Here is a 22,952-nt window from a genome sequence, read left to right as displayed (position 1 = left end):
TTTTTCTGCATGGCGTTAGCATTTCTAGATTGGGATTCTATATCTAAGAGAAGAAGCAATAATGAAATAAAATATTTGACTATGACTTGATTTCTCCCTTAATAAAAGGACCGCATTTGCTTTGTCCATTAATACGTAGACTATCCTCTATGATCTATATGTAATAAATGCAAGTAACAATTTGCAATGTAGGTGTGTGACTCGGCAGTCTTAGTCATTAGGTGGTGATGTGTGTCCATCTCTTTCCCACACACAGATGTATCAGAACATGGATGGCCGTGTTTCAGAGCATCCTTCTGTTTACCAAAACAGGCGACCTTACAGCAGAGAGGTGGACTTGGGGCTACCCTCTCCTCAGGTTCACACTGAAGATTCCTAGAGAAACGATTTAGTCTTAAGGACCTCATCCCCCCTGCCTACCTTAAACAGGCTGTGTAGATTACCAAAATAAGATTAATTTCATCACTAAGTGAAAATATATTCTCAACTGCTGCTTTGCTGGACTTTTCTCTAGAAGCTCTCTGTATTTACTCTTGTTTCCAAAGGGACTTTTGTAAAATCCAGTCATCCTTTGCACAAGGCAAGAAGAGCTGATAACGTTACCGAAGCATCTACCTTCATCCAAAGCCCTTCCCAGGCTGGCTTGAGTGAAAATTGTCTACCTGAAGTATAGTATACTCTTGTAAATACAGAAGACAAAAGCATTTTGCTAAGGAAAAGCTAATATGATTTTTTAAATCTGTTTTAAAATAATATGTAACTTTTTCAGCTATTTAGTGATATATTTTATGAATGGAAATAAAATTTCTACTATAGAAATGTTCATTATTGAGTTGTTTACATGGCAGATTTAGAGTGAGACTTCATGGGAGTCCTGAATCTCCTGAAACCCTGTGAGATATGTTGCTTGTGCCTGTGTGTTTTTTCCTTAGAAGAAGGCTGATTCCTTCATCAGATTTTTGAAAGGCTCCATGACTCCCGCCCCTAGACTGGGTGAAGAACAGCTGATGGTCATGAACTTTACCAAAAAAGGTGTCATACAGTGTAGACTTCCAGAGCCTACTTCCTTTTAGAAACAAGAACACAAAACAACATAATGCTGAGATTCACTCATGATGTTACACGGAGTTGTAATTATACAATTAACACTATTTACTCATTTTCACATGATGACATTTGAAGTTTTTAGGGGTTGGGTGGGGTCATGGCTTCACAGATAAAAAATTCCTCATGGTATTATCCTTAATAACATAACTTTTGTATGTACCAACTATGATATTGAAAAGGCAATCTTTTCTTAGGGAGGATGGCATTTATTTTATCTTTTAACCTTATTTTGTTGAAGTATAGTTGATTTCGGAGAAGGTGATGGCACCTGACTGCAGTACTCTTGTCTGGAAAATCCCATGGATGGAGGAACCTGGTGGGCTGCAGTCCATGGGGTCACAAAGAGTCGGACACAACTGAGTGACTTCACTTTCACTTTTCACTTTCATGCATTGGAGGAGGAAATGGCAAGCCACTCCAGTGTTCTTGCCTGGAGAATCCCAGGGATGGGGGAGCCTGGTGGGCTGCTGTCTATGGGGTCGCACAGAGTCGGACACGACTGAAGCGACTTAGCAGCAGCAGCATAGTTGATTTGCAATGCAGTGTTAATTTCTGCCGTACAGCAAAGTGATTCAGTTAATTATTTACTTATTCTTTTTCATTGTGGTTTATCACAGTTTCCTGTGTTCTACAGCTAGACCTTGTTTATCCATATTCTCTACGTAATAGTTTGCATCTGCTAATCCCAAACTCCTAATCCAAGGAAGGATAGCATTTCAAAACCTCTTAGGAGAGGGGGTGGGGGAGGGAAGGACTGGGAGTTTGTGATTAGCAGATGCAAACCAGTATAACAGGATGGATAAGCCACAAGATCCTGCTGTATAGCACAGAGCACTATATTTAACATCCTGGGATAAACCGTAATAGAAAAGAATATGAAAAATAATATATGTATGTATGACTTTTCACTTGGCTCTACAACAGAAATTAACACAATATTTTAAATCAAGTAGACTTCAATAAAATTTTAAAAATAAATAACCTTTTAAGGGAAAATGAAATTAGATTCTTTTTAAACCCAGCTCTTAGCACAAAGTCAGCTTTCGTTCGGGTCAAGTTTTGTCCCAGACATGACTACACATTTTAAAAAGTGTCAGAATACAACTAATGATCCCTGGAGTTTGCGGCCGGGGTGTCGCTCCCTCCTGGTCAGCCCCTGCCTCCCAGCCCTTGTAGGAGTCTTGCCAGTAGGTGGCACCCTGGCACTACTCTTTTCATCACCACAGCCTGGCCACCAGGACTCCAGCCTGCCTCCGGAAGAGCAAATTTTAAGAAGCAGAATTAAAGAAAAAGCCAACCGGTTGATTAGAGGAAAGAATAAGCCTCTATGCAGATGACTTTGTTTATTCCCCTCTGTGGGAATGACAGTCCATTTTATGTGTATTATTTACACCAGTAATGCGGCAGCCTGGGGTCAGGCTCTCTCCTGGGACCTGGAATTTACCACTGCCTTCTACACCTTGCATTCATCTGCCCCAGAATGTACATCTGACCATATTCTTGGAGCACCTGCTCTGCTTCATGCTGTCTGAGCCTGGACTGGCTTCCTGTCCTGAAAACAAAGGCTCTATTTCTTAGAGATTTCCAGGAGGAAGAAAAGCACCCTGAGGGGCTGGTCTGTAGCAAGAAGATGCCTAGGTGACCTCACTACCACCTCAGCGCTCCTCCCACCCCTTGAGTTCCTTCCTGATCTCGCTTCTCACTCTTCAGCTTTTCATGAAGGACCACCGGCTCCATGGCATTTGTCTGAACTCACCTGCCATGCCCACTATCCTTTTCATCAAAATAAGTGACTTGTCAGAATTAACATTTGTTTTCCCAGATGGCTCAGTGGTAAAGAACCCGCCTGTCAAAGCAGGTGACATAGAAGACGGGGGTTCGATCCCTGGGTCGGGAAGATACACTGGGAGAGGAAATGGCAACCCACTCCAGTACTCTTGCCTGGAGAGTCCCATGGACAGAGGAGCCTGGCAGGCTACGGCCCAGGAAGTCACAAAGAGGCAAACACATCTTAGCAATTAGAAAACAACTGTCTGTACCACCCTCAGCAACAGGAAAAAAAAAAAAAGAGGGGCAGTTATCACCTGGAAAAGCATATTTTTTTAGCTCCTGGAGACCCAACATGTATTAAAATTCCAATTATCTTAAAGAAGCAGAAAAGTCTCTGCTGATCTTTTTCTGCAGTAAAATACACATAATATAAAATTTACCACTTGAGCCACCTTTTAAACTGATGTATAGTTGATTTACAATGCCTTAGTTTCAGGTGCAAGAAAGTGATTCAGTTACATACATGTGTATATGTATATGTATTCTTTTTTCAATTTATTTTTTCTTTTATATTAGAGTATGGTTGATTAGCAATGTTGTGTTAATTTGAGGTGTACAGCAAAGTGACTTAGCTACAGATATGATATTCTTCAGATTCTTTTCTATCATAGGTTATTACAAAATATTAAATATAGTTCCCAGTGCTATAAGTAGGTCCTGATTTCTTTATTTTATATATAGTAGTGTATATACCTTTTAGCCGTCTTTTAGTGTACAGCGGAGTGGTATTAATTACATTCACATTGCTGAGCAACCATTCTCACCATCATTTCCAGAACTTTTTCATCTTCTCAGACCAAAGCTGTCCCCCTTAGACACTGACTCCCTATTCTCTGTGTCCACCCCCACCAGCCCCTGGTGCTTGTCCTCTTTTCTGCTCTTCTGAATTTGGCTACTCTGGGAACTTTGTATAAGTGGCATCATGCAGTATATGTCTTTTTGTAACATAATGTCCTCAAGGTTCACTCTGATAAATTCTGTATATTATACTGATTTGTCCATAACACTATTCCAGAGCTGTGCTGAAGGCGTCACATGGATTTTCTCATTTAATAAACTGGCTGGTAGGAGCTTGTTCCGAGACAGTTTAACAGTGAAACCAAAGCTTAAGCTCAAGAAGTTCAAGTCACTTGGCTCCACCGAGATACTAACTGCAGACCTGACCCATCCCCGATGCCTGCCGCTTCCTCAGGCCTCAGCGACCACTCTGGGCTCCTTCGGCCAGAACTTTACGTTGCTTCCGCTCAGCCAGTGGAAGGAGTCTGGTGAGAGGAGGATCACAGGAGCTCCAACTCCCAATTTGCCTCAAATTTTGAAAGTAGGTTCAGGAAAGCAATTTGCCTTTCTGGTGTATCCTATTGAGAAAACGTCTGCCTATCCAAAAAAAAAAAAAAAAAAAATCATCTCCCTAAGCTCTGCTCAAGGAAACGTAAGCGTTGTCACTGAAGGGAACAGAAGCTTGAAACAGTTCAACTGGAAAAAAAAAAAAGAAGTAAAAATTTGACTGTTTAAGAATTTTCTCCATGGACTGCTAAAAGTCTCTTAGCTTAAAAGAAAAATTATAATGAAGTCAGATACAATAATACATTCAGCCCAGGACATAAGAATCATATCTTACAGGTTAAATGGAAATTATGAAGCTACATCTCTCTATAAATTAACTTTAGAAAATAACAGCTTTGGAATGCTCCTGATGGTTCAGTGGTTAAGACTTTGCCTGCCAATGCAGAGGTTGCCGGTTTAATTCCTGGTTGGGGAGCTAAGATCCTACATGTCTTGAGACCAAAAAAACCAAATCATAAAACAGAAGAAATACTGTGACAAATTTAATAAAGTGTTTAAAAATGGTCCATATTAAAGAAAATCTTGAAAAATAAATCAATAAAGTAAAATTTAAAAAGAAAATAACTGCTTTATCGATATATAATTCAAATACCATAGAATTCCCTTACGTATACTGTACAGTTCAGTGACTTAACTTTTTGCTAGGGTGAGAATGGCCTGACCTCTGACCATTTTGCTGCTGCTGCTAAGTCACTTCAGTCGTGTCCAACTCTGTGCAACCCCATAGACGGCAGCCCACCAGGCTCCCCCGTCCCTGGGATTCTCCAGGCAAGAACTGGAGAGGGTTGCCATTTCCTTCTCCAATGCATGAAAGTGAAAAGTGCAAGTGAAGGCGCTCAGTTGTGTTCGACTCTTAGCGACCCCATGGACTGCAGCCTACCAGGTTCCTCCGTCCATGGAACTTTCCAGGCAAGAGTACTAGAGTGGGGTGCCATTGCCTTTACATTTCTTCAATTTGACTGGAGGAGTCAGACAGCATTAACTGAGCCCAGGGTCCTTGGTCCTTCGGCCAAGTTCCATGTTAGGAATTTGGTTGGATTTTGGTGGGTTTTGTGATCAGTCGTGCCCAGCTCTTTGTGACCCCATGGACCTGCCAGGCTCCTATGTTCATGGGATTCCCCAGGCAAGGATACTGCAGTGGGTTGCCATGCCCTCCTCCAAAGGATCTCGTGTGTCTCCTACATCTCCTGCATTGGCAGGTGGATTCTTGACCACTGCACCACCTGGGAGGTCAGTTGCTTCAGTGTCCAGGACTGTTTAATACCTTAACCTTAAGGCTTCCTATTTTAGTAGGCTGTTTGGAGTTCCATTGTTATACAACAGATAACACCAAATAAAAGGTTAGGCTCCTGGTCTCTGCCCCAAATGCAAGGCCCTTCCCACTGTGCATGTCAGCATTTCCATGAGCTAAGAAGTTTCCACTTGCAAATTCAGATGTCTATCTCTCCCACTGCTTCAGAGGAGCTGAGAGCCGCCAGGCTCCAGGTCCAGGCTGCCAGTGCCTGGGGCTTGGTGGGGAGAAAGGACCCTTTGTGTGCAGAATAACAGGCGGAGGAAGGTAAGGGTCACGCACAGGGAGGGGAACCCTTTCTCCCTTGCCTTCTGCTCTGTCTTCAGTTCCCCACTCCTGTACTCACTTTGGGGACCAGGAAGGGAATAAGACTTCCGAGGGAGGGTTGTGAAGGGCTGGGGGTGCGGTTGCTGGATAGACCTCATCCTCCCTTCCCGACAGTCAGCTTTGAGGGCGCCGGGGGACGGAGATCAGAAAGAAATTCACACTGGCTGTTAGCCTGTCTGCAGGGAACCTGCAGGGACAGGAAAGGGCTGTGTTGGCTCTGGTGGCAGAAGGGACAGCAGAGGATGTTCTGTGGCTGGTCCTCTGCAGACTTCCTGCAGTGTATCAGCCGACACCTCTGCAGTGCGATGTTAACAGGAGCACTCTGCTAAGTTAACTTGCTTTATCTTTGCAAAAATCCCATCAGGCAAATACTTGTATTATCCCCGCTTTACAGACAAAGAAACTGAGGCTCAGAAAAGTTTAATAACTTGACGAATGCCAACTAGTAGGGGGCAGAGCCTGGATCCAAGCTCTCCTGGGACCAGGCCCTCCACACTGGATGCCTGCCTGAAGCTTCACACACGATACAGGATCCAGTGTTTGTTCACATATCTATGCAACGTATATGATAGGCAATACATATCATATATATCGGCTCCCCTGGTGGTTTAGTGGTAAAGAACCCGCTTGCCAATGCAGGACATGTGCGTTCGATCCCTGGGTCAGGAACATCCTGGAGAAGGAATTGGCAACCCACTCGAGCAAAGGAAATCTCATGGACAGAGGAGCCTGGCAGGCTACAGTCCATGGGGTCTCAAAGAGGTGAACACAACTTAACCACCCCACCACACACACACACACACACATGCATATGATTGTTGTTTAGTCACTAAGTCACCTCTGATTCTTTGCAACCCCATGGTCCGTAGCCTGTCAGGCTCCTCTGTCCATGGGATTCTCCAGGCAAGAATACTGGAGTGGGTTGCCATTTCCATATCCAGGGGAGCTTCCCAACCCAGGGATTGAACCTGGGTCTCTTACATTGCAGGCGATCTCCTGTATCATTGTGGATTGATTCTTTACCAACTGAGCTACCAGGGAAGCCCTGTGTGTGTGCGTGTGTGTGTATGGGTGTGCCTATACATATTTATCTTCCTCCATATTTGAAGACACGGCCTGTAATTATGGTACTTCTGGCACCAGACTTACCTTCTTTGAAAAGCAAAGTTCCTTGACTTCTTGGCTGTCAGTCCTTCAGTCATGAAACAAATACAGTAAGCAGGCAGCCTAAAATGTTAATGGCACCAGAAGGCTAACTGGCTTGAATGCTGAGGCTGAATATGGCCTCTGCCTGCTTGGATGGTGGTAAGAGTTTGGCTGTACACGTTTCCCTCTCTGCAAGATCTCTGCTCCCTGGATTAGACCTTAAGCCTGTGTTGGTTGATTGCACAAGAACTCTGGATCTCTGCTTTTCCCAGAGGCATTTAAAACATGCCAAGCTGGTGTTGCAAAAAAAAAAAAAAAAAAAAAAAACCCAAGCCCGTGCATTCAGCAAATATAACTCGACGAGCAGAGACGTGTCAGTCACTCACCCAGGGGGAGCCCAGTCTCGCCACCGCCACTGGGGCACAAGCCATGGACATTGAGAAGGTCAACTCCATGGACTTTGGAGAATTTGTGGATGTGTTCGGAAATGTCATCGAGAGATGTCCTCTGATTGCAGCCGCGGTTTGGTCCAAGCGCCCGTTCTCTGGCTTGGGAGATTTAGAGAAGCACTTTTTTGCCTTTATTGATGGTCTTCCACTGTCAGGTAAGGCTTTGGGTTGGACGCTGACAGAGGGATTTCAGGTGTGCTTATCAAAAAGATAGCAGAGGGAATTCCCTGATGGTCCAGTGGTTAAGACTCAGGTTTCACTGCCAAGAGCCTGGCTTCAAACCCTGATTGGGGAGCTAAGATCCCACAAGCCATCAGTTCAGTTCACTCAGTCATGTCTGACTCTTCGTGACCCCATGGACTGCAGCATACCAGGCTTCCCTGTCCATTACCAACTCACGGAGCTTACTCAAACTCATGTCCCACAAGCCATAGTGTGGCCAAAAAAGATTTCTTTTAAAATGGGGGGAGGGGAGGTCTTGTGGCTGTTTTTATTTTTAAACACAATTTTTAAAGGTTACTTTCCATTTAGTTATTACAAAATATTGGCTGTATTCTCCATCTTGTATGATATATTCCCGAGCGGATCTTAGACCAATCGTCTCCACCTCTCCTCCCCCATCCATAATGCCCCTCCCGCCCACCCCACCCCCCACTGGTAACCTCTAGTTTTCCCATCTGTGAGTCTACTTCTTCTTTGTTATCAAACTGTTTTGAGATATTTGAGCCTAGTTGCTTGTCCCTGGTATACACATTTACTTGTTTTTGCTGTAAGGCTTGGTGAGTTTCTTCAGACTTTTGCAAAAGAGAGTCAAGTCCTTGCAGTGTTAAGTGGACAGTAGAGTGAAAGAAGTTTCCTTGGCTCAGGTAAACTGGCTGTTAAATATTAAAGCTCTGGGGTTACCAGGAAAGAGGAGGCAGCCGCCTCCTCTGGCCTCAAAGCTGCTCAGGGACCAAAGGTCAGGCTAGTGCCCGCCCCCCCACCCCACCTCAGCCTTGCGTTGGCTTTGGGAATGTCCCTTATGCAAGAGAGGAGACTGCTCCCTATCGGACTATCTGAGGAGCCTGGGGGGAAAGAGAGAATGGCTGATGTTTTATCAGAAAGGGCCGGTTTGGACTAGGCAGCTAAGGAAAGTAGAGTCCCTCAGGTCAGCAGCTCCCTGTGGGTGTGAGGTGTAGGGGGAAAGACAGAAGTCTCAAGAAATCCCTCTGGAGAAAGAGGTAGAAAATGCCAATTTCCTTTGGGTGGAGAGAGAAAAGGAGGCCCTTGTGGGTGTAGGGTGGGGAGAGGAGGGAAGTTTGGGGCCAGGCCAATCCCAGGTGAGTCAGAAGGACACACGGCCTCCCAAGGGTTCACAGGCCAAAGGTCAGCGGCCGAGGCTGCCTCCCGGGCTGTCCTCAAGGTCCCTGGAGAAGCCTGGACTGGCTGAGGGACCTCGAGGGGACAGGCTGTCTTCACAGAGGGGCTTCCACAGGGAGCTGGGCTGTAGGCGTGGCGCTCTTCTGCACAACAGTCCTGGCCTGTGAGCCCAGGGCTCTGACACCCGGCCCCAGCAAGGTTTCCAGAGGTCAGAGGGAGCCTCCCAAACAAGGGGCTCCTTTATTTCATTTTAGGTACATTCAAGAAGAGGGGAGGATGGGGGATTAAACCAAGCTGACAGGAATGTGGAGGCCCTGACTTCCCTGTGGTCCATTGGTGAAGACTCCAAGCTCCCAGTGCAGGGGATGGGCCCGGGTTTGATCCCTGGTCAGGGAACTAGATCCCACACCTGTAGCAAGTAGGAATGTAGGGGCCCTGTTGACCCTCACGCACTGCCTGTCCAAAGCTGATCCCGCAGCCCCCCTACCCCCACCCTCACCCCTCAACCCCCTGCCACAGCCCAGCTAGCTGCAAGCACGAGGGACCCACTGTATCTGGGCCAGTGTCAGAATCCCATCCCACCCCGTGGACAGAACACTGGAACATGATCAAAGTTTGCCAAGGGAATGAATGAAATCGTTCCTAAGGGGATGTTGAAAGATGGTGGAGCCTGGCATTACCCTTCCCCACACACTTTAACTGGGGTGACTTTCGAAGCGGTCACTGGGACAAAACCTCTGGACGGAGTTGGAGCCACCTGGGCGTTTGCTTGCTTCTGCACTCCAGGCAGTTCTTTGAGGGACCTCTCTGCTGGTAGAGCTTGCTTTTCAGCCCTGTGCTGGTGGCCACACTTGCCTGGGGCAGCTGGGAGTGCAGCCCTCTCTAATCACCTTCCTCCTATCTAATCATCTTCATGGCATTAAGCAAGCAGAGTTAGTGGTGGAAATAAGGATGACAACCCCTAAAATGCATTTTCCCCTTACTATTGCTGTCTTTTAAGCACCTTTCCCAACACTTGGCATTTACTAACTCCCTTAATCCTCATAATAATCCTATAAAATAAGGATTATCGTTAGTATCCCCATTTTACAGATAAGAAAACTGAGACCAACCCTGATAATTAACCCAACAGCTTTTGAAGAATTTTCTGGAAATTCAAAGGCAAAATCTAGAAACAGTTTCTAGGGACTTCATCTATTCATTCACTGATTTATTCAATAATGCTAATGCTTGATGTACCAGATATTTGGGGTTTTATTTTTATTTTTATCTTTTTTTTTCTTGGCTACATTTCTTGACTTGCAGGATCTCAATTCCCAGATCAGGGATTGAACCCCGGGCGGCAGCAGTGAAAATCCCATCAGGGAATCCCACCAGGGAACTTACTGGGTTTTATTTTTTTAAGTTTTGTGTTTTTTTTAAATGTGGACCATTTTAAAAGTCTTTATTGAATTTGTTACTATATTGCCTCTGTTGTTTGTGTTCTGGCTTTTTGGCCAAGAGGCATACGGGATTCTAGCTCCCCAACCAGGGATCAAACTCACACCCCATGTGTTGGAAGGTGAAGTCCCCACCATTGACTGCCAGGGAAGTCCCTTCCCTAGTTTTTAAAATAATCAAGTAAAAGTCTAGCTTTTCTTCTTCGATGTTTGCTCACAACCCCATAGACTATAGCCCCCCAAGCTCCTCTGTCCGTGAAATTCCCCAGGCAAGAATACTAGACTGGGTTGCCATTCCCTGCTCCTGGGGATCTTCCTGGCCCAGAGACTGAACCCATTTATTCCTGCATTGCAGGCAGATTCTTTCCGCTGAGCCACTGGGGACGACTTACTCCTTAGATAGTAAACAACAAACTGGGTGTAACAGAGTCTTTGAATCCTAAAACTAAAAGGGACCTTATAGAGATGTTCAGGTTATGATGATCTATCTGGTCAAGGATTTGTTTTAGATGATCTAAGAAAACACTCTACCATTGAAAGAAAACTGAAAATTTTGTTTCAAGAGTAAGCCAAGGTTGACTATACATTTCGAAGACACTATGGTGATTACTGACCAGTAGGTGGCAGTATAGGACTAATATTTAGCACCAAAACTAATTGGCAAAATACCTTTTCAAGCCAATCAGTTCCTGATTCCCAAGCCAGAGGAATGACAATAAAGGGAAGAAGGTTCACGCGCGCGCGCGTGCGCACACACACACCCACACACCCACACCCATGGCCAATAATGAACAAATTCAATAGTGATTTGTATTAAACATCAAAGAGCAATAAAAATGTCATAACAGTTAATCATGCATCTTTCTGTGGTATTTCAAAATAGCAATAATGCCATGATTCATTACTTAATATTTATTTCAGAAGATAGTTGTTGAAAGCATCAAAGACTTGGATACCGATAACTTCCTTCAATGCAGGCTATAAGGTATTTATATGAGGCTATTAAGATGTGTTCGTTCAGTCAAATATACAGCACTTTCTCCCCAGAGTGTCAGTCAATAAACACTTGCTAAGTGCCTACTCTTCCCTGGGGAATTGTCCCCGGCCCTGGAGATAGAGCCATGAACAAGACAAGTCCCTGCCTTCAATGAGCTGACATTCCAGTGAAGAGATGCAGGATTAACATACATAAAAAGGATCATTTCAATTCTAGAAACTAGGAGATCATTTGTATTAGGATAGAACATATGTAATAAAAGAGGTCTTTCTTAAGAAGTGACAAGAAAGACCAAGGCGGTTGGAGAATGGTGGAGAGTGGAGAGATGTGAGGAAAGGGGTCAGGTGGAGGGCCTGCTGCTGCTAAGCTGCTGCTAAGTCGCTTCAGTTGTGTCCGACTCTGTGCGACTCCAGAGACGGCAGCCCACCAGGCTTCCCCGTCCCTGGGATTCTCCAGGCAAGAACACTGGAGTGGGTTGTCATTTCCTTCTCCAATGCATGAAAGTGAAAAGTGTAAGTGAAGTCGCTCAGTCGTGTCCGACTCTTAGCGACCCCATGGACTGCAGCCTACCAGGCTCCTCCGTCCATAGGGGGGCCTGCAGTAGCAGTAAAATCGAGAGGTGATGGTAAGGTGGACTAGGGTTGGAGCGGGAGAGATGAAGAGATGTGGCTGGATTTTCAGGAAGAATTTTAGAGTTAGAGCCAACAGGTGTTTTTGATAGATTTGTGGCAGGAAGGCAGGTCAGAAACAAAGAGAAATGAAGGATTGTTGTGTTGTTTAAGTTGTTTCTGACTCTGTGACCAGACGGACTGTAGCCCACCAGGCTCCTCTGTCCATGGGATTCTCCAGCCAAGAAGACTGGAGAGGTTGCTATTTCCTTCTCCAGGGGATCTTTCCAACCCAGGGACCAAACTTGCGTCTCCTGTGGCTCCGGCATTGGCAGGCAGATTCTTTACCACCGAGTCACCTGGGAAGCCCGAAATGAAGGATAACGCCTGTGTTTTTTATATGAGCAACTGAGTGGGTGGTGGTCTGTTTTCTGCAACGAGGAAGAGTTCAGCACTGAGAGGACAGGATGGAGAATGGGAGCTTGGCAAGGCTGAGATGCCAAATAACCATCCAGGGGACAATATTGAGTGTTCAGGTGGCTCATAACAAAGGAACTCAGGGGAAAGCTGAGGACTAGACTAGACCCAGGTGTCATGAAATAATCGATGGCATTTGAAGCTAGGGGGCTAGATGAGAACACTTAGGGCATCCATGTGAATCAGAAGGGAGAAGGTGTGAGGACTGAGGCCGGGAGCACTTGTGTCGCTGATCTGGACCAGTGATGAGAATAAGCAATAATGGGAATCTTCCAAGGATAGAGGGCCAACCACATGACATGCTGCCAAGAGGCTGAGAGAGAAGAGGCCAGAGCACTGGCCATTGGCTTGAGCAAGCTGTCTGTCGCCTGTGACCCGAGGAGTGCAGCCTGGCAGGCCGGTGGGGCTGGAAGTGTGATGGGGTGAGACTGGGAGGTGGGGAGAGGAAGTGGAGATGCCGAGGAGACAATCCCCTGGAGCAGCTGTGCTGTGAGGAGGAGCAGAGAGGCTGGGAGGAACTAGAAGACCACAGGCAATCAAGAGAGGGCGCTCCTTTTGTTTAGGGGTTGAGTGCTTCTAAGGCCGGTTTGTGTGTTGGTGAAGTGGCAGTGATGGTGGGCAGGCGGGGGGGATTGATGGTTGAAATCGTAGCCTTTGACGTGGAAGGAGGCACTGGCTCCCAGAACACAAGTGGAGAGAGAGGTTGGCCCAGGCCATGCACGGGACAGGAGGGAGGGTACACCAGCTGGGACAGTGTGGGGACACTGGAGGACGTTGATGGGCTTCCAGGCCGACCCCCTGCTCTTCAGCGGCCGCCACTGTCTGCTAATAAAATGAGGACTGTCGGCTCCGTGCCAGGAACTCTTCAAGGGGCAGAGATTCTTGGTCTGTGGTCGCAGCAAACAGTGCCTGTCCACACCTGCATCTCCAGACCTTGCCATGCCAATGGCAGAGGCGGTGCTGTCTCAGATTTTAGGAGCAACTGAAGGACAGACAGTACTGAAAGGCCTGAAGTGAGACACCCAGCCAGGTTTGGGCACTCCAGGCAGGGGGACTGCAGGGCTGAGGTGGGGAGTACCCAGGCGTGGTCTCCAGCCTCCTACTGGGGCTTAAGGCCACTGGGGATGCAGCGCTGGAGGGGGCACAGAGCTGTCCGGCAGGAAGGATTGGAAGGGGCGTATCAGTGGTTTGGGGCAATAAAGATGGAGTCCTTGGGTCAATGGGCTCAGGTTCTATTTCTCCAGAGCTACCATTCCCTGCCTGCCTCCCCTGCCTCCCCGCACCATCCTCCTTTACCTACATTTAAGGGCTGTGTGTGTGTGTGTGTAAATCCTCTTTTCTGATCTCTTTTCTTCTCTTTGCTCTGCGCTTCTCTCATCCCCCTTGTCTCCTGCCACCAGCGGAAAACACGCTCAGTCCTGGGCAAACATTAACCCCAGGTGATGTTTTCAAGAGAGGGAAGAGCCCAACGGAGTGAGAAGCCAGGTGTCAGGGCCAGAAAGAAGAGGCAGGTCTGGGATGCGGGCGGCCACCCACAGGACCAGGGTTCTGCTTGGGGCCACCGGGGGACAAACCCAACCCTGGCCAGGTCCTCTTAGCAAAAACCTCCTTCCCTGCGCTGGAGCCAGGCCTCTGCAGAGTAAGAAATGGGGGGAGGGTGGGGTGGGGAGACACTGAGGAGTTCAGTGAGAAGGCGGGGTCCCAGCCCCCTTACCTCCTCACCCCTTTGAAAATCTGAATAAACAAGGACGGGGTGCAGGGCGGGCGGTCAGGGCCTGTGAGCCTCCCAGACCCCTGCCGCCCACGCCCATTTGGGGGGGGTCCAGACTGGGTGGGTATGGAGCGGATTCAGGGGGCACCCAGCCTCAGGCTTGGGCAGCCTCCACAGCACAGCCGCCCTCCAGCCCAGGGGTGGGGGCGCCCAGGTAGGGACTTTATCACCTACGTTTTCACATCACCCGGATGCGCTGGACGCGGGGACCAAGACCCCCAGCTTTGCAAGGCCCAGGAGAGGTATTCTAAAATGGGGGGTATTGCCGAAATGGGATTACTGGTGACCTGAGTTTCATTTTAAACTACCTTTAATCTTGAAGGGGCAGCCAGTGCTCCAAAGCCAGTGGTTTGGAGTCCAGGAGCCCCACACAGGCAGCTTCCTGGCTCAGTGACCTTGGGCAGGTCAGTTACTCCTTTCTGAGCCTCTGATGAAGCCTCTCTTCAGTGCAGAAGTTCCCCCCACCCCAGTTCTCCCACTTCTCAGGACACAGGTCCACAAGTCAACAATCCCAGTCGTCCTTTAATTGGGCAGAAACTATAAGATTTAAGCAGGGGGAGTTTATACCCTAATTAAAGGAAGAGTCAATCAGTGATCCCCCCTTTCCAGAGGAGCCCACACCTGTCCTCAGCCCCAGGGACAGAAGCTTCCAGCCGCAGGGCAGCCCAGTTACACTGAGTTTACTAGGGCAGGTAATATGGCTATTTATTGAAAAACCGCTAGCATCAGGTGCTGTGTGGGTAAATGAATTGTCTCCAATCCTTGCCACTCCTCAGCAAGCTAGGTGTCATCAGCCCCATTGTTCGCATCGGGTTCCCTGTTTAGCATATCTGAAATCTTGCCCAGCCCCACGGATTCTAAATCTCCCTTTAGAGAACTAAGTAAAATGATTGGCTAGGGCTCAGGGAAACCCCCCTGGATTAGGACTTGAAATCGCAGGACTCACACCATGGGTGGCCAATTTCAGGCCAGTGTTCAGAGATGTGGAGAAGCTGCCTTCCCAGGAAAGGTTGTTCTCCAAGAATTGTTTTGAGATCTACCGTGGGAGAAGGGAAACGAGCCTCAGACACGGTGGGTGGTGAGTGGTGCTGTTTTCCTAAAAGGAGGAAGCCACTTTCGTTCAAAGGGCCGTAGGATTCGGCTGGAAATGGGTTTCTTTGCAGTTAATCATCTGCAAAGCTCTTTGCACGCCTGATTCCAGAAGCTCAGAGCTCACACTTAGGGTCACAAAACCCTGGGCATTTATTTGCCAAGCTCCAAGGATGTTATCCCTGTGGATCCTCCCCGCCCGTCTCCTTTCCAGAGCGAAACCCATTCCGTGGCTTTTGCAGGAAGTCTTCAGGCCCTTGCGTCCGGCCCTCTCCGACATCAAAGCCCCCCTGAGAGCAAAGGACTTTGAAAAGATACGAAACGCTCGGGTTCCCTTATCGCGTCCCCGCTCCCTCCCGAGCAAGTCGTAAATTCCGAGCCTCCGCGGCCGCTCCCCGCCGCTCTGCTGGCCCCAAGGTCTCAAAGGACAGACTTGTCACTTCCCGCCCCGCCCCCGGGGCCCCGGCCGAGGCCGAGTGAAGCGGGGTTGGAGGGGCGCAGGGTTCAGGACGAGCTGGAGGGGGCGGGTGCACTGGGCGCCCTGAGGTGCCCCTCATCACGTCCCGGGACCCTGCTTTTCTCCGAAGCCCTTCGGGGCGCGATAACACCCTCCCACCGCCGTGTGTCTGTGCTTCTCCGCAGGCCAGGAGGGCGTCCTGCGCTGCCACCCGGAGCTGGCGGGCCGCCAGCTGCCGTGGGGCCGGCTCACCGCCGAGTCGCAGCGGGAGCAGAGCGCCGCGGGCCTGCAGAACCTGGGCGCGGCCGAGCGGCTCCGGTTCACCGAGCTCACCGCGCAGTACCGCACGCGCTTCGGCTTCCCCTTCGTGCTCGCCGTGCGCCTCAGCGACCCAGCGGCAGCACCCCGCGAGCTGGCGCGCCGGCTGCGCTGCCCCCCGGCGCAGGAGCTGCGCACCGCCTTGGGCGAGGTGAAGAAGATCTGCCACCTGCGTCTCGCCGACCTGCTCGGGGAACAGCCCTAGCGGCCGCGCCAGCAGAGGACCCCGGGACGCACGTCGGGACGCGCCAGGGCCGCGGGCGCGCGCGATGCGCTTGGAATGGAGTCCACCCCCGCGCACGGAGGCCGAGGCGAATCGAGACAGTCGCACGAATAACGAGCCCTTCTGTCCCCCTCCCCACACGCGCACCCTTTGCCAAAATATCTGTTGATAGTTTCGGGTTTTGCCACCGATGTATCCAGCTCACTGCTCCAATTCTTCACTCCCGTTGCGGCCCGTTGACACCACCTGCCTATGCGGATTCCAAAGCGCTTATCCAGCTCGTTTTGGCCCCGCACCCTCTCCTGCTATACCCCCAGCCGCAAAACAAAACGGACAAAAAAGGAATCTTATTCTCCAGCGGTTTGTCTGTTTTTTTTTTGTTGTTGTTGTTGTTGTTTTCCTTCTTCTCCCACCTTAGTTGCTGCGCCGACACTTCCATGAGAGTGGAAGGAGTCTCTCTGAAACTTGGACAAACACCACGGAGCTTGAGCTGGGACTAACAAAGCGGCCTGCGGGGATGGAGGGCGGGAGAGCGCCCCGCGGGGGCCGGCGTTGTGGAGGCACCCGGTGGGGGCCGGCAGAAAAGGCTAGGAGTGGGGCTTCTCCAAGCTGGATGGCCCTGAAGGTCCGGGGCCCTATAGAACTGATAAAGCGGGGAACGGAGGAAAATCGGTTCTGGCCAGAAGAGGCCGGACCTGGGGTTCCAGAGCCCCAGAGAGCTGGTGTCTAGTGTGTCTGCTCACACAGCAGGAGCCCACCACCTTTCTCTCTCTCCCAGTCACACCCACCAGAAGGTCCAACAAACCCCAACAAGCGCTCCTTTGGCTTCTCTTGGCAGAGGAGAAACAAGCCATGCCATTCTCCTCACCACAGAGGGAGTAAGACATGAAGGCAGAACTGGCCCTTCTGAAGACACGAACCTCCATTAGTGACCAGCCGGGGTCTGCAGGGCAACAGGAGCAATAAAATCTTTCCATAAAAAGCAGGACAGCAGCACCCTTGGTTGGGGGCTAAATTCCACGGAGAGAAGCCACCATGGTAGCAGGGGAATTTTAATCCAGGAACCCCGCTCCCCTTTGCCAACTTACAGGTGTTGCCTGCTAGTGGTGAGGGTGAAGGCGGGAGGCTGGGGAGAGCAGTAGGTGGGGAAGCCAGGAGGTGAGCTGAGGCCCCACCGTCGCTGTAGACCAGGATCTCCCCTGCCATGGGCTGGCAGCGGGGCCAGGGGAGTCCCCAGAGCCTTCTCTGGATGGGGGAACACCAGGTGTCTATTACAAAGGACCTGGGTGCAAGGGTGGGGCCCCTGGGCCTGGGGCTAGACGCCTGCCTCCCTCTTGCTGGGGTAACCTGGGGGCTTTCCGGACACAAGCGAGAAACCTGCTGTTTGACAAAGAAGATTTTCTGGCCCCGGATACAAGGACCAAGGGCTGGGCCTGAGACTGAGAATAATAAACTATATTGAAGGGACCCTGCCCAACCCTAGGGTGAGCCCACCTCTTAGAGGGACCCCCATATAAATATGCTCAGGCTAGGACAAGCGGGAATCCCCAGGGCCGGATCCAAAGCCCTATTTTTAGAGGTGAGGAGCTGCATTTTGCTGGGCTCAGGCACCATCTGGTGTCTACTATTACACTGTTAACATTTTGAGGGCTTAAAGCTTGTTTGCAAAATTGTTTGTTTCTTCAGGAGGGGATACGGGGTAGGGGAACGTGCTGAACCCGCCCCTTCAAAGGAGCTGGGGGAGAAAGGGGAGAGTCTCTACCTAAGCCCCAAGCTCTGGCAGAGGATGGGGTGGGGAGGGGGCGCGGGGAAGACCCTGGACACCCCACATCCACCTCCGTCCTCCTGCGGGCGGCTCTCCAGAGGCTGCCAAGGTCTGGCAGGGCAGTTTTCTTCTGCCACATCTTGGCTCAGATAGTGATGTCCTGGGCTTGGGCATGTTTTCTGGTTTCTGTGTTCCCAGTGCGCAGGATGCGGGAAACGAACCAAACGGACAGCGGAGACATGCGGACTCGGACTCGGGCCTCAGCAAAGCCACCAGCCAGGACTGCTGGGTGGCCCGGAGATGTCGGGGGAGAGGGTGCAGAAGTGGTGGTGCAGTTTCCGGGGTGAATAGTTAATACCCGTACTTAACTAATTCATTTTTTTAAAAAAAAAAGCACGACGGCAACTCTAAGAAAAGTCGGAGAGCAAAGAGCTGATTTCAGTTTCAGTAACTCTTCAACCCCTCCACACACACTGCCTTCCGAGATGGTGCTGCTTCACCCACTGTCACTCCCCCTTGAAATGTTCAAGACCAGCCAGCAAGCAGACCGCTTGCCGCAAGCCCCAGGAGAACGCTCCCACTGGGAACTGCCGAGCCCAGGTCCCACTCACCTATGTGATGGGAAACTGAATGGGTGGTCTCTTTCCGCCATCCATACAGGTACGACCCTTTGGGGCCGTGTGTCCAAAAGAGGTGCAGGGACACTGCTGGGGAAGTAGAGGACGGTGAGAAAAACAAGCTGATTTCTTTGCATTCCCTTTACTCATTTTGAATTTGACACATTTCCAGGGGTCAGCCACAGGATGTGGGTTCCCTTTCAAAAAATAAAGATGAGCTCTTTTACAGAAAGTAATTTACTGTGGGATAGATGGATACTTTTGCTGGCAATTGAAGAAACATCTGGATGGAGTTCAATTCAATAAATGTATACACTGCAATTAGCAGGTGCCCCTGAAAGGGAGAAATATAATAAATAGGACTTGGAAAGCAGAATTGTCACAACAGCTCAACCTGATTGTTTTCAAACTATTTGGTGCGTGGGGTAGGGATGGGGAGTTTGGCTTCCCCCCTCCCCCATGACGCCAGTCGGTTTGGGGTTGGGGAGGCAGTTTCCAGGGTGGCACCCGCAGCCTTAGTAATTATTAACATTTGCACAGAGTGCTCCTGGCTACAAAGAATGCACCTGTATATAGCTCATTTAATGTTAGTGACCGGAACAGCTAGCTGTGTGACCTTGGGAATGTCACCCAACCTCTCTGGGCCTCAGAGTGCTCCTTTGTAAAATGCAAAGGCTACAGACATGAACTCCTTTGTTCCACCCCCACCTCCCCAACCCCCCACCAAAGTTCCCTGGTGGCTCAGACGGTAAAGCATCTGCCTACAATGCGGGACACCCAGGTTCAATCCCTAGGTTGGGAAGATCTCCTGGAGAAGGAAATGGCAGCCCACTCCAGTATTCTTGCCTGAAAAAATCCCATGGACAGAGGAGCCTAGTAGCCTACAGTCCATGGGGTCGCAAAGAGTTGGACACAACTGAGCGACTTCACTTTCGACTTTCCTCTTGAGAGAGTAGCTTCCAATGGGCCCGGTAACCCAAGGAGAGCTGCACCCTTACCTGAGCCCATTCTCTCTGCCACAGAGAGCCTGCTGTGTAGGGCTTCCCGGGAACATATTTTCATATGCCAGACAAAGGTCATCACTTTAGGCAGGAGACATCGGTAAGGGAACAAGCGGTAACTCCGCGCCAAAGCCATGTGATAGCATTTAGGTGTTGCTGGCCCGGGGGCCGGGTATTCTCCACAGTGAGCGCTCCCTCTCAGGCTTTTAATTCTTGCTCTGTGCTCACGCATCACACAGAATTAGACCAAGTCGTACAACATCCACAGACTGATTCTAGCAGGGTGGGTGGGGAGGGTGGGGGGAAGAAAATGGGCAACCACCATTTATTCCCATAATTTGCAGCCAGTGGGCAAAACCAGATTTCTGCACCCAAATATCAGCCCTTCGTCTGAGGCTTTTTATTTTCCTAGCTCTCCTTGAGCGGGGGGGAGGGGGGGGGGATTATTTCTTGCCCCGGATGAGAAAGCTCACTGTTTTATCCACTCTCCTGCACTCTGAGTGTTAAACATCTAGCCCACCGATGACCTCCTGCAATTTCAGGAACTCTCCCGCAGGTAGGCAGGACCAGAGACTCAGTTTGCTTGGGGGGAACATTCTTGACTCCCTTGGGTGGGGACGAGCCTGTGAATGAAGCCGGGCAGCTGTGGGCAGCTGCAGCCCCTCCCTGCTGTTCAGGATGAACACGTTGTGCTCCTTTGTGGCCTGATGGAACTGAGCAGGCGGCAGACTCTGGGAAGACCCTACAGAGAGGACACTGTGACTGATCTCCCTCCCAGAGATGTTAGCAGAGCGGCAGGGCAGGATTTCTTGGGGGGGTCAAACCACCCCTTATAGAGGCTTCCTTTATGTGAGGGGATTGCTGACTTCGTGCCGTTGTTGGCCCCAAAACTCTCCAACTCCAAACTACACAGCGACCGAGTAGTTTTTCCCACAGCAGTGTAGACTGCCAAGCTGAATGGTTTTATCAGACAACACTCTCTTCCTTGTTGCTCTTCCTTATTTCTCCTGGGAATTCAGGTCAGTGCAGGTTGAAAGCTTCCTGTGCAGGGCAAGAGAGGGAGTTTGCAAGGGCAGCGCTCTTTGGATCATTTCCTTGATCTGAAAGGGTTTCAGAAAGTAGGTTCGCTTGCTAAGGTGGAACAGACAGCCTGCCCTACCTAGGTGTCAAGGGTCACAGGTGCCCCAGTTCCAGGAGCCACAAATACGGGGAAAAGCAGAGTTCCCCCCCCAGGCTGGAGCAAACACTGGGGACCTTTGAGCAGAGAGGCAGCCCTGTCAATGATCTGTGGATTCAAGGAGTGTCTCATCTCCCTGGAAGAATGGCCAGCCCCTTCCGGTGCCTCCTGCTCCCCACCCGGCTCAGTGCCCCTGCCCTTGCCAGCAGCCAGGATTCTGGAAGCCCGGACCCTCTCAGAGGAATGTGGAGTGGCCCCGACACTGTCAGTAACAAAGAGACGTCCCTTTGATAACCTAAGTGGAGCCTGCCCCGGAGTCTTCTGGACCCTTTTATTTACCTGGGTCTCTTTCTTCCCACCCTGTCCTGCCCTAAGCAGCCTACTCAAGCTCCGTGGGGTCACAGCCTCAGGCCCAGCCCCACCCCAGCCCCAAACTTCCCTATGACTTGGAGACCCAGGTACTGGTAGGCTGGGCCAGAGCCTTGAAGAGTGAAGGCTGGGGACAACCATTGAGGGTGATTCTCAGCTCAAGCCAAGAGGCTCTAAGAAATGCACCAGGCACCTTGGTCTCTGCTGGAAGCCTGTCCCACGTGGCACCTGCACTCCCCCAGGGCCACACACCTGCACCCAGAGGCCCCGAGGAGCTGCCTCCCCTCCCCCACCCAGAGCAGGTTTCCAGGGGTCAGGAACCTGACAAAGGGCTCTCAGAGGCTAAGCCATGGTGATGAAAAGACACCAGGCTCTCTTCCCATCAGCCACCTTGCACCCCTCCCTGATTGCTCCCAACAGCCTGCCCCTGCAGGAACCCAGATGGGCCCCCTCTTGGCTGAGGGAGCAACCCAGACATGAGGGGATATTTCTACTCCAAGGAGCTTGTCCAAGGACATCATTATTGCCTCCTTTCCCCTCACCCCCAGCCCAGAGCCCAGAACCATGGAGGGACCATGCTACTGCCATGAGGGCCCATTTCTTCATGAAGGACACCAGCCAATGTCCTCTCTCCAAGCGTCACACCCCACACGCCAAGTGAGCATGGGCCTCTCTGAGATCTGGTGTGACCCCTGGGGCCAGATCAACCCAGGCCGCTCCCAAAGCATTTGGGCAGGCAGGCCAGGGCCCTTTCTCCAGGGCAGAGCGGAGACACAGCTGGAAAACCGGGACAATTAGCCAGCGGCCGGCGGCCATAAAAACGCAGGAAGCGGCCACCGCAGGGTGGAGGGGGCTGGCTTTCCCCAATAAAGCGATTGTCCCAAAGAATGCCCACATTCCGAAGACTTGGGCGCAAGCCTGGGCCTCAGCTTCCAGAGCTGGAGGCTTGGGAGGGGGCTGCGGGGGTGGCGGGGCGGGGGTAGGGGGGGTGGAGGCGGAAAGAGGGATTGTGTCTCCCAGGAAGAGGAGGAAGATGTTTGCTAGATCAAACGTCTGCAATGCTCCCACCACTTAACCTCCCACATCCCGACCTCATCCAGGTCCACAGACTTCCCACCCACCCCCCACCCCGTGATCCCCCTCCCAACTCAGTGACTTGGATTCTGTAACAGGCTTTGTAATTTGTTTCCTATTTTATTTCTCAAGAGGTCCCATGATACTCAGTTATCCGGGCCAGGCCTGGGGAGATCCACAAGGATGATCTGCTACAGCCTTCACCAGTTGATTGCCCAGTTTGTTACCACCCGCCCTGCTCCATTTTAACCTCTTTCCTTAGGAAACACAGAGGACAGGAGGGACCAGCAAGGAGGAGATCCGAAGCCCTGATCCTGCTGGGGCCTGGCCTCTCGGAACTCTGCGGCCGGCCGGCTGTCCTCGGTAAAGTGGAGAAGATGACAAGACCCGCTCTATTCCCGATCTGGGGAGATGTGAAGATCTAGGAGATAAAGGACACTGGAAGGAGCTCCAGAGATCACACGAGGAAGTGACAAACACCAGAGACTGCTCGGCGGCGAGAACCGACAAGGGTGGATCTGCAGGAGAGCCACTGCGCCCCGCTGGTTCCTGGAGCGCTCAAAGCCACCCAGTCCGCCTGCCCAGCCCACTGCCCGGGCCGATCCTCAGATCCCAGTCTGGCAGCGCCGTCTGGACCCGGAGCAGACAGAGGTAGACTGGCAGCCGCAGACCCCACTCCCCGCGGTCGCTGAACCGAGATGGGCACCTGCCCAAGCA

General features: G+C 50.6%; 2 protein-coding genes across 3 annotated transcripts in view; both read left to right on the top strand.

Annotated features, from left to right (window-relative positions):
* Positions 1-823, top strand: part of FLT3 (fms related receptor tyrosine kinase 3) — a 69,971-nt gene extending 69,148 nt beyond the window's left edge. For both annotated transcript variants that reach the window (XM_025262874.3, XM_006068026.4), the window contains exon 24: positions 257-823. In XM_025262874.3, coding sequence (XP_025118659.3) covers positions 257-379 — 123 coding nt within the window. In that variant the 3' untranslated portion in view covers positions 380-823. The remainder of the gene's footprint in view (positions 1-256) is intronic.
* Positions 824-7,381: 6,558 nt separating this feature from the next.
* On the top strand, positions 7,382-16,589 carry URAD (ureidoimidazoline (2-oxo-4-hydroxy-4-carboxy-5-) decarboxylase). The gene is made up of 2 exons (XM_006068024.4): positions 7,382-7,649; positions 15,877-16,589. Exons 1-2 carry the CDS (start codon positions 7,475-7,477, stop codon positions 16,212-16,214), a joined length of 513 nt encoding a protein of 170 aa, XP_006068086.1. The 5' UTR covers positions 7,382-7,474; the 3' UTR covers positions 16,215-16,589.
* The last annotated feature ends 6,363 nt before the right edge of the window (positions 16,590-22,952 follow it).

The sequence above is a fragment of the Bubalus bubalis genome, chromosome 13 (genome assembly GCF_019923935.1).
Source record: "Bubalus bubalis isolate 160015118507 breed Murrah chromosome 13, NDDB_SH_1, whole genome shotgun sequence".
Taxonomy (NCBI): Eukaryota; Metazoa; Chordata; class Mammalia; order Artiodactyla; family Bovidae; genus Bubalus; species Bubalus bubalis.
This window is presented reverse-complemented; position numbering and strand designations above follow the sequence as displayed.

Excerpts from the sequence above, each read along its gene's own strand:
- URAD (XM_006068024.4), top strand. The coding sequence starts at position 7,475 with ATGGACATTGAGAAGGTCAACTCCATGGACTTTGGAGAATTTGTGGAT. Across the intron at positions 7,650-15,876 it reads TGATGGTCTTCCACTGTCAG|GCCAGGAGGGCGTCCTGCGC; the intron begins GTAAGGCTTTGG and ends GCTTCTCCGCAG.